General features: G+C 37.8%; 1 protein-coding gene across 1 annotated transcript in view; it reads right to left on the bottom strand.

Annotated features, from left to right (window-relative positions):
* Positions 1-6,187: 6,187 nt before the first annotated feature.
* The window catches only part of FSTL5 (follistatin like 5), a 541,528-nt gene continuing 535,700 nt past the window's right edge, over positions 6,188-12,015 (bottom strand). The window contains exon 16 of the mRNA XM_084884381.1: positions 6,188-8,767. Within this exon, the coding sequence (XP_084740507.1) occupies positions 8,065-8,767 (703 nt within the window). The 3' untranslated portion in view covers positions 6,188-8,064. The remainder of the gene's footprint in view (positions 8,768-12,015) is intronic.

Here is a 12,015-nt window from a genome sequence, read left to right as displayed (position 1 = left end):
AATCTCTGCAAGCAGAGAATGCCAGTGTTGTTATTTTGTTAAATCTCCTGTAAAACGGGTAAGGTTAAGCAATTGCTCCTCTAGTGTGAAAGAACCATAGCATTGACACTAATTTGATTTTTTTCAGCGTCGTCCTTTCTATAATTGCATCACTTAGAGTCTGCACCCAAAATCTGTCTTGTCAGTTTGTTGACACCCAGTACCAGTCAGCCTCTCAGAAGAGGGTGGCTCAGTGAGAGAAAGTGCATTCACACCTCCATTATTCAATCAATAGCAAAGGCACCACTCCTGGCAGAGCACAGCTGCCACCTGAGGAGAGAGGCTTGTTTTCTAGTCCCTCCGGCTACCACCTGATTTGATTTGTGTTGAAAAGTATTACTATAAGAACCAACTGAGATGAGGGTAAATGTGCACCAGAGAGGATAGACAGACATAAATGTTTTAAATAAAATGGTAACCATGGGAGGTAAGATAATGTATAGAAGCAGGGGACCTTAATGTATCGTAATTCTTTCACTTCAAAGGAAAATAAACAACTTTAAATAGATTATCGCCTAATTGAGATCACACACATAAGAAGTACAGTAAGCCCTGGATTTTGCTGACCTTGACTTAACAGACTTCGGATTTAAGGAAGATAGGGACAGTGACCCACTTTTTGGTTGACACTAGGCCTTGGTCTTCTTGAATTTCTTTTCCTTGACGGAAACTCCAAGTGCAAGTAAGTTAGGGCAAAGTTGAACAGAGCCTCAATATTATTGGCTTGTATAGACTCAGTCACCCCTAACTGCCCTCCCCTGCTGACCTGATCACCCACAACTGCCCTCCCCTGCCGGTCATCTTGTGGCAGCCATCTTGTGTCCTCATGGGGGTGGCCATCTTTGACCAAAGGGGGCGGTCATCTTGTGTGCTGGAGTGATGGTCAATTGCATATCACCTCTTTATTATAAAGGATATAATAATAATAATAATAATAATAATAATAGGTTTCATAGAAAATTATTTTAAGAAGTTTTAAAAATGGGAAATCTTTTAACAAGAAAAAATTGAGTCTAGAAATGTTTAGGGACAATTCAAAAATATAATTCCTAAATAACATACCTCAGCACTTCAAGTATAATGATTTTTTGCAAACAGTATAATTTTTTTTGGATGTTGGTACTAAGTCCAAATATTCATAACTAATTATATATAGCAAAAAAATAGAAACTGCACTAATAATGGAATAAGAGATTGATGATAGTTGGATAACAATGGAAAATTTTATGCATAATACATAAGAGTAAGAGAAATCATAGGCAAGTTTATGATGTTGCATGTTGGGGAAAACATAAATTCATTAAACAATTAATAGAAGTTTAAATATATATTTTGTTAATTTCAACATTTAAAAAAAATATATTTTATTGATTTTTTACAGAGAGGAAGAGAGAGGGATAGAGAGTTAGAAACATAGACAAGAGAGAATCATCAATCAGCTGCCTCTTGCACACCCCCCACTGGGGATGTGCCTGCAACCAAGGTACATGTCCTTGACCAGAATCGAAACTGGGAACTTTCAGAACTCAGGCTGAGGCTCTATCCACTGAGCTAGACAGGTTTTGGCTAATTTCAACATTTAATGGTAAACTTTTGACTTGAATTAATCTCAAAACAGAAATACAAATTTACATTTCAGAACATACTGATATTTTTGTAGGATACTATATTTTTATTTAATATGTGCATGCTTCTTGTGGCAAGGCTGATATATAAAGGATTATCTGCCTCTATATATAACTGAAAGGTGATGTATATTAATTTAAAGTTAAATAATATATGAAAGGCATTAATCTTCCACAAAACAAACATCATGTTTACATAAGCAATTACATTTAATTTGAGATGGCAAATGTTTAAAAAGACATCATCTATCCAACTGTTCATTATTTGTCTATTAGCTTTAATACCTTAGAGAATTGGATAATATTAAATATAAGACACCTGCCCGAATGATGCTATGTTTAATTATCACAGTTTAATAACATTCAAAGCATACATTTTGCCAGTTATTTGATATTCTCAAAAAGTTAAACATATATTCTGTAGAGACTAAATAATAGTGTGAGTTCAATTAAAATAGCATTTCAATCATCTCACACATTTACTGACTGCTTAATATGTGCCTACTACTACATACCAAGCCCTTTCTAGATGTATAAACAAAACAGAAAAACCCTGTTCTCATTGGGCTTCATAATATTCAAGTGTTAGATGGGGTTATGCAGATAATAAGTAAATGTATAATAAATTACATAGCATATTAGATAGCAATAATATTATGAAAGTCAATATTAATAAAAGTAGATAAATGTATTGACATATTAAAATTCCTGAACTCTAATCCTATCTAATAAAAGACTAATAGTTTAGGCCTGATCCCTCTCACAATCCGTGACTGCTGGCTCCCAGCTGCTCGCCTGCCTCTCCCTGATTACCCCTAATCACTTTTGCCTGCCAGCCTGATTGATCACCCCCTAACAACTCCGCTGCCAGCCTGATTGATGTCTAACTGCTTCCTGACAGGCCCAATTGCCCCTAACTGCCTTCCCCTGCCAGTCTGGTCAACCCTAAATGTCCTCCCCTGCAGGCCTGGTTACCCCCAACTGCTCTCTCCTGTAGGCCTGGTCCTCCCTCCCCCCCCCCCCCCCCGCACTGCCCTCCTCTGTTGGCCTGGTTCCCCCCTAACTGCCCTCGAGCCCAACTGCCCTCCCCTCAAAGCCTACAAGGGAGGATAGTTGGGGGGGACCAAAGCCAGCAGAGGAGGGCAGTTAGGCATGACTGGACTAGCAGGGGAGGGCATTTGGGGCACTCTGCCTACCAGCCTGCTCACCCCCAAATGCCCCCCAGCCAGTCTGATCATCCCCAATTGCCCCCCTGCCAGTGTGCTTACTCTCCACTGCCCCCCTGCTGGCTCACTTGCCCCTCCTTCCCTCTACATTAACCTTCAACCTAGGAATGTGCCCTGACAGGGAATCAAAGCCACAACCATGGGATGACGCTCCAACTGAAACCCTGTGAAGAACTTTTAAAAAAATAATATATTTTTATTGATTTCAGAGAGGAAGGGATTGAGCCAGCAACCTACAGGAAATGAACCAGCAACCTCTTGGTTCCTGGGCCTAATACAGTGCTAAGCCTCACAGGCTGAACAAGTTTATTATCTTTTAATGGAATGAAATTTTGACAGGAGAAACGGGGATTAAAGGACAAGGTAATTGATGGTCTTTAAGGCAATTACATTGAAAGTATATATAATAAAATGGGGCATGTTAAAGAATCATACTTGAAATGAAAAATAAGTATGGATCATAAAAAAAGACAGACAGGAAAGATCTCAAATATTATTAATAGAAATAAGAAACCCAGAAAGAAGAAACAGATTTAGGTAAAAAAAAAGATTTAAGTAGCCCAGACCAGTGTGGCTCAGTCGGTTGAGAATAGTTCCATGCACCTATACTGGTTGAATTTCCGGGGGGGGGGGGGGGGGGGAAGGGGGGTGCATGCAGGAAGGAGCCAAGCAATGTTTCTCTCTCTCTTGCTCTCTCTCTCTAAAAATCAATAAAAAATTTTAAAAAAGGATTTAAGTAAAAGACAAATTAAATGAAAATACTGAACAATGGGCTATATTTCCAGAGATATGCCATTATGCATAGCAAACCAACATAATTTTCACCTTGTGTTTAATTATATCCATGTAAAGTTGAAGCACTTTTATAAAAAATTCAATTTAAAATCTTATCACCTTTCAGATGCCACTCAAAAGTTCTTCACAACTGCTTGCCTGGTCCCCATGGTTCAGTGATTGAGCATAGGCCTATGAACCAGCCAATCAATGATTCTCTCTCATCATTGATGTTTCTATCTCTCTCTCTCCCTTTCTCTTGCTCTTAAAAAAATCAATAAAAACATATTTTAAAATAATAAATTTTAAAAGTGTTTTCATTGTCATTTCCCTTTTTTTAAGTTATTGCTGAGTCCCTATTGTCTGGTTTATGTCCAAACTGTTTAAATTGATTTCACTCTTCACCTCCCTTTCTCCCTCCAAAAGTTGATCAGAACCTACTTTTCTTGCTTTATCTATATTGTCTTCTTTACATAAATATTTACTTCCTCCTGTCACTTTTGTTCAAGGGCTATACCACATCTTATACCCATTCTTGGTTCCACTTTTTTCTCCTTTAATGACCTTCATTTCTATCACCAAATTATCACCAGATAATTTTCTAGAAAAAAAAATCACTTACTTTTTTCTATTACTTTACTCTTTTAGGAAGAGTGCCCATTAAAAATGTGATCTCTGATGTTAGACCTTCTTTATAGATAAGTTATGTCATTTTTTAAACTAGAGGCCCAGTTTATGAAATTTGTGCATGGTGGGGGAGTGTCCCTCAGCCCAGCCTGGACCCTTTCTTATCTGGGACCCCTAGAAGGATGCCCTACTGCCAGTTTACAGGGATTGGGCCTAAACCAGCAGTCAGACATTCCTTTTGCAATCTGGGACTGCTGGCTCCTAAGTGCTTACCTGCCTGCCTGCCTGCCTGATTGCCCCTAATCACTCTGCCTACCAGCCTGCTCACCTCCAAATGCCCCCCAGCCAGTCTGATCATCCCCAATTGCCCCCCTGCCAGTGTGCTTACTCTCAACTGGCCCCCTGCTGGCTCACTTGCCCCTCCTTCCCTCTGCATTAACCTGCTCTCCCCCAACTGGCCCCCTGCTGGCTTGCTCACTCCAAACTGACCCACCTCCCACTGTCCTGATCCCCCCAACTGACTCCCACTGACAGCCTGCTAGCCCCCAACTGGCCCCGCTGGTGGTCTGCTCACCCCCAACTGCCTGATCACACCCAATGGTGCCCCCTTCCAGCTTGATCACCCACAACCTCCATCCTATCCTGGCCTGATCACCCACAACCTCCCCACCTCCCTTAACCTCTAATGGCCTCTACCTTGGCCTCGCCATCATGGCTTTGTCCAGAAGAATGTCAGGAAGGCCTCCTGGAAGGTCTCCCAGTCTAATTAGTATATTGCCCTTTTTTAGTATAGATAGAGGCCTAGTGCATAGGTGGGGACCAGCTGGTTTTCCCTGAGGGTATCCCTGATCAGGGAGGGGTTCCCTTGGGGATTGGGATGGCCTGGGCAAGAGGCTTGTGGTGTTTTGCAGGCCAGCCATGCCCCCATGAGATAAGAGTCCCCACTAGGGGGCATGGCCAGCCTGGGTGAAGGGCTGATGGCTGTTTGCAGGCTGGCCAAGCCCCCCAGCAGGGACCCTGAGGATGTGGTCAGCCTGATTAAGGTTTTTTTTTTGTTTGTTTTGTTTTTCCAGCACCTCCTTGAGCAGAGGCCAGGGCCAGTTGGAAGCAGGTATCTGGGATTTATTTATCTTCTATAATTAAAATTTTGTAGCCTTGAGTGGAGGCCAGGGCCAGCCAGGGTGGGCGGGAAGCTTGGCTTCCTCCATTACCAGGGGCATCCTGCTCGCTCCAGCTATGTGGCTGCTGCCATCTTTGCTGGGTTAATTTGCATACTCACGCCTGATTGGCTGCTGGGTGTAGCAGAGTGATGGTTAATTTGCATGTTTCTCTTTTATTAGTGTAGACAGTTTTCCTAAGATTTTACATATTGCTGAAAGCATTATTTGCAATAGCATTTACCAGGATGTGTATAAAATAGTGCTTTTGCCCTGCATGGTAACTTTCACTCTCTTTCCCCCATCTTCAAAAAAGAAAATGTCTACCTCAGAAAATATTATAACATTGCATCTGCTTTTTTCAAAGAATCACAAATGTCAGTGCTTTATTACCATGTTTTTAAAAAGTGACTCAACATTTGTTTGGTTAATGGTGTAAGTATATGGAAAGGAAAGGGTTTTCCTTTTGATATTCCATTCTGATACTCATTACTTTAATACACATGAAGGGATTCTAAAGAAATGGAGACTTGAAAGATGTAAAGTTCCTTGCTTTAAACATTGAATACAAAGAGAGATTGCGATGTAGAATTGTTTATAAAAAGGCAAACTAAATTGTATTTTCTTATTTGATCTCAATTCACATGCCTTCTACTCCATCCCATCACTTTCAAAATAATGGGGAGCACCAGCATGTGTTTGAAGCAATGGGAGAACACACAAAACACTGGTATGCACATGAAAGCATTGACTGAACTCTCAAAGTTTAAAAGGTAAGAAGTTTATTCTTCTTTTATCAAGCAATGTCTATAGATGGAGCATCCACATGGTGTAAGCTACCAAAGAAGGATGTGTGAGACAGACTTACATGAAATCATTAGGAACAGACACTTACAATGGTTCAGGTTCACAAGGGAGGAAATTGCTAAAAAGGAAAGCAGATAATTAGAAACATAAGCTGATTTTATTTGTTAAATCTACCTCCCATAATGTTTCCTTAAGCTAAGAACAAATCTACTGGATCACACAGTTCCGGATGCTATATACACATAAGATATTACATACTATAAAATTTCAGGTTTCTAAGCAGTTTTACACAATTTAAACTTGAGTAAAATTTGTATTTAAAAAAGACCTTATTGGATTACCTTCAGTATATGGAGGTCATTTCAACAGCCCATTAGCATTTTTAGCAGCAACAAAGCAAAAGTAAGTAAAAGGTTCTCAAAACATGTAAGCTATTACTTTAAGCCTAGATAATGATCTGCTTATTTCAATAAACCAACTTTCTAGTTTTAATCCACTTCTACTGGCCTTATTTTTACCTTTAAAAATGCATTTAAATTTTTTTTTTTTTTTACTTCTATGCAGTGTTTCAAATAAGATTAGTTAGGTTCTGAACTACAGCACAGAATTAGTGAGTGGTTCATTTAAGAGTGACATAGGAGTTTAACAGAAGTCACTTAGGAAACTTATTAAAGAATGAAGTTTTGATGGGTTATATGTAAATAGTAAAGGCAATGGGGACATACATTTTTACTTACCACTGTGGAGCTATCCCCTAATTCCCAATTTGAAAACTAATTCTTCTGAAACACTAATATTCATCTGTTCTCTAGCCAGCTTTTTACTCTCGTGTTAATTTCCCTACATATGTTTTACTCTAAGCAGACAAAAATAATGCTTCTTCTTTAAGAAATGAGAGTTCCTGCTGATGCAACACTGGACTACATGAAAAACAAAGAATCTATTTTGCTATTAATAAATGTTTGTAAGCAGTTGACATCCCAGACAAACTTACATTATGAACATAATGCGCTCTAGTAATTGAAAGCAAGATGAGTAGAATACATTGCAAACATTTTACCATAATTATTTTTTTCCTCCTTCCTTCCCCATTTTCCATAGCAAGCTGCAGATTATACAGTAAGTGTCAAATAGAGTTTTGTCACCAGTATAGAATCTAAAGCTGACTTTTGCCTTCAAATGATATTCCATTAAACAAATAACTGAAGGCAGGATTTCGTGCAAGAGATGTTAAATATTTCTCTTTTAAGGACAAGAGTTTTATAGTTATGAGTGTTCACTATGCAGCTTTTACCCTTCCCTTTCCTCTTGTGACATTCCCTCAAGGCACAAAAGATTTTAAACAGTGAATGGGACAGAATATTTTGAATTAATAATTTTAAGTTTCCACAATACCTTTTATTTCTGGTATAAGCATACCAGAAAAGGACAGAAGAAAAATAGTCCACCCTTAAAACAAAATGGGGCTGAAAGTCATCTGAAATTCCCTGCAGTTGAGTTCTTTTTTTTTTTTTTTAAGTATTTAAATTCCTATTTTGTTGGCTTAAAACAATTATAGATTTGAGTCTTGTGATTAATATATTTTCTTACTAAATAATGTGTTAAAAATTTCAAATAAACTTATATGACTAATTGTGCATTCCCCCCGCCCCCACTCCCCAAAAAATCCATTTTATTTGGGCCAATCGAGTTAACTTGAGTACGAGTAGGATATAAACTTGAAAAAAAAAATTAAACTGTAAATTTAAACAATGAATTAAGTGCAATGTACTGGAAAATTCTTCATTCGATAATTATCTAATAGGGCTCCTAGGCATCTCCAACCCAAATAACTGTATTTCCTTTTTCAACTTCAGTGATCTCACAGTTCAGCTTATTGAGCCGTCCGTCTAGTATAAAGAGAGAGTCCTTGGAAGGTGTCATCAGGTACTGCCCAAACAAGCCACTGTCCTGGATTTGCCTGTTCTTCCGGTTCCAGGGCCATTCTTCTGTCTTGAGTGGCTCCTTCAGGCTCTTGATCATCTTGACCTTTCCCGAGGAGAGCTCCACAAAGAGGACGTCGGTCTGCGTGCCGGAGCTCCCGTAGATGTTGTACTGATGGGCTTCCGTAAAGGACGGCTGGAATGCCAGGTCCGATATGTGCAGATTCGTGTGGATATCAAAAGCCTCCTGGATTTCTCCTCTGATGGTAATGTACTGGACCCTCACCAGACCTTTCACGTCATTGACGCTGACAAGATAGTGCCCATCTGGAGACACATATGGAGTGCCCGTCACATCACTGTTGAATCCAATGACTGAGTCGGTTACGCTGTCCACTATGAGCTGTGGGGGAATGGCTCCCGTGCTGTCTGGTTTGCAGCCAACAAAGTAGTATCCTCCCAGGTGTGTGTAGGCCAGCGATTGAGGAACACACTTATAAATCTTCAAGTTAATTGTCTTGATGTATGACATGGTCTCAAGGTCAATTTTTTGTAGCGCAGCTTCATCTTTATGAAGAATAAATCCAAACCTGAAAAAAAGGAAAACCGAAGTTAGCCAGGAAAATGAAGAGTGGCTGCTGTACAAAGAAGCACCGTGAACAGTAGGAAGGGCCATCGCGAGTTCAGGTGTTCACTGCCGGACTGTGGAGAGCAATTTGTTTCTTAATTGTCTCTGAGTTCACCTTTAAATTGTGCTTCCAGGCCATTACAGTCAAACAATTATAATCCATGCTGTAGGAAACAAAATGATTAAAAGTAGAATATCTAGTTAATTGCAACAAAATAGGCTAAAAAAGTAAACATTTTGTATGTCTTTAAACCTTTGATATTGAACATGCTTGGTTAGTTGCTATAAAAGCCACAACAATAAAAAGCTTGACTATATATCTATTTCACTCATTTCATTTACATCTTATGTTGTCTTATGATCCCCTAATAACTCTGACACATAACTATTTAAATAATTATCTGTATCTTTTGCATTTTAATCAGCCTCAAAGGATCATATTAATAGCTATGGATTTATTATTTTTGATACAGAACTATTAGACTTCGGTATATTACATTTTAGAATCACCTTGATTACCTCTATGATCTTAACACTTATTTTATTATGCATTTTAAAGACTAGTTACTTTATTCACCCTTGCCATGCTTATATTATTATTGTTTTTAATTGTATTGGTTGTCTTATATTGAATAGTGATGAACTTTGGAGATTTAGGGCATTTTTCTATTAAGTTCAATTGAAAAAGAAATAATTAAAATGTTTTTGAGGAATCTTTAATTACATTAATGCTTTTACAAGTGTTTCTTCTGAATGCTGGCTGAAAATGATCAAAATCCCTGTCGCAAGGGTAAACATATTTTGAAACCCTTACCTATACCATTGGTGGCTTCCTACCAAAAATAAGTAAGTTAAATAAGATCAAATAAGATAGAGTCTACTATGCAACATTATATAAATTACATATTGGCCAAAAGAAATGTAAAGGGCTTTTATTTTTATTAGTAATAATGATTGAAGCACTTTTTAATCATATTCAAAATCTTCCTAAAAATAAAGACCAGAAAAATATTGCTACATATTTTTTATAAATGAAAAAATGATGGCATTAAGACAAAGCAAAATAAAACAAACAAAACCTCCACAAATAGCCCATTATGTTGTAATCTGTGTAATTCATGTTAGTATACCTTGAGGTCCAGTGCATGAAATTCATGCATGGGGGGTGGGGGGGATATCTCTCAGCCCAGCCTGCATCCTCTCCAATCTGGGACATCCCTCTCACATTTCAGGACTGCTGGCTCCCAACTGCTCACCTGCCTCTGCCTGATTGCTCCTAACTGCTTCTGCCTGCCAGCCTGATCACCCCTAACCACTCCCCTGCCAGCCTAATCAATATCTAACTGCTCCCCAGCCAGATTGTCCCTAACTGCCTTTCCCTGCTGGTCTGATCCTCCCAACTGCCCTCCCTGTAGGCCTGGGTCCCCCCCAACTGCCCTCCTCTGCTGGCCTGGTCATCCCTCCCCTTCAGGCCATCTTGTGTCCACATAGGGGCAGCCATCTTGTGTCTTAGAGTGATAGTAAATTTGCATATTACACTTCATTAGATAGGATTCTTACACAAAGTTTTATTTATGTAAAAAATTAGCATTTCCAAAAAAACCCAAAAATTAGCACTTCCATATACAATATAGAAATATTATATATGGAAATTATATATTCAGGGAAATAGCTTCTAAAATTTAAATATAAGCACATGCCAAACCCAAAATATAAATAAATGTGTATCTTTAATATCATAGAAAAATAAGATACATTTTCTCAAACATCAGTCTTATAACTATATAACCAAGGAATGCATAGGCACAAATATTTTACTAAAATAATCAAAATTATAATTGCTTCTATGTTATTACATTGCATTTAGTTGGGAAACCATATTATAATTTTAGCTATGTGAACATAATGAAGAGACTATTTGATGTCATTGGAGAATACAAATTCTTCTATAAAAAAAATATATATATATATATATATATATATAGCCTGACTGGTGTGGCTCATTTGCTTGAGTGTCATCCCATGAACCAGGAGGTCACGGTTTCATTATTTCTGGTCAGGGTACAGGGCTGGGTTTTGACTTGATTCCCAAATAAGGAGCATGCAGGAAGCAGTCTAATAATGATTCTCTCTCATTATTGATATTTCTATCTCTCTCCCTCTTCTTTTATTTCTCTGAAATCTATAGATACATTTTAAAAATGTTCCAAAAAATGATCCTTTATTCAGGCTGGCATTTCTCAGTGGTTGAGCATCATCCTATGAACCACAGGTTGTGGTTTGATTCTTGGTCAGGGTACATGCTTGGGTTGTAGGCTCAATCCCCATGCAGGAGGTAGGCAATCAATGATTCTCTCTCATCATTTATGTTTCTCTCTCTCTCACTCCATCTCCCTTCCTCTCTGAAATCAATAAAAATATATTTAAATTAAAAAAAATAATGATCCTTTATTAAGATGTCATATATGTACTGAGCAACTGCTCAACACAAAGCACTAGGAATATATTGGAGAACAACATAATTCCCCTGATTACAGAGAGTATAAATTTTGAGTGATAAAAATTTAAAAACTGTTAGTGACTAATGCTTAATTATAGCATTATGCTATACTATTACTTAATAAAGTAACTATTAAATTTTCCATATTTACTTGCAGTATTTTAAAATACCATTTACTATTTCTGGCTTATATCTGGAACTTACTCTTTTCCTGTGTCTTTAATAACTGTGCGTATCTTTTCAGTAAGCATAGCTCATACCATAAGTATTGAAAATAAAATTCTGTCCTAATGACAATGGAATGAAGACACATATTAACAATCACTACTGAATGTTCACATTAAAGTATTAATTCACACTGAAGGTTATAAATGCTACCTAATACATTAAAGAATTTAAGAAAAAGTTCAAACTGAAAACTGAATCCCATTCTTTTTGTCAGCATCAAAAATATAAAATCCTAAATATCATTACCTGCTCTCATACTTGTATTAATAAATAATTAACACTGACTATGGAAAATGAATGCTATTCCATCAATGGACAGTCATTACGGATATGTAAGTGTGTAGATATATGAGTGTGTCTATCATTTATGAAATTATAAATTATGATCAAAGATATTGTCTTTTTTTTTCCTGCTATACGTTGTAAATGTGCTCAGAGGCACAAGCAGTAATATGCACACTTAATAAAAGCAATAAGCCAAT

Source organism: Pipistrellus hanaki (assembly GCF_964339955.1).
Source record: "Pipistrellus hanaki genome assembly, chromosome: 5".
Classification (NCBI taxonomy): Eukaryota; Metazoa; Chordata; class Mammalia; order Chiroptera; family Vespertilionidae; genus Pipistrellus; species Pipistrellus hanaki.
This window is presented reverse-complemented; position numbering and strand designations above follow the sequence as displayed.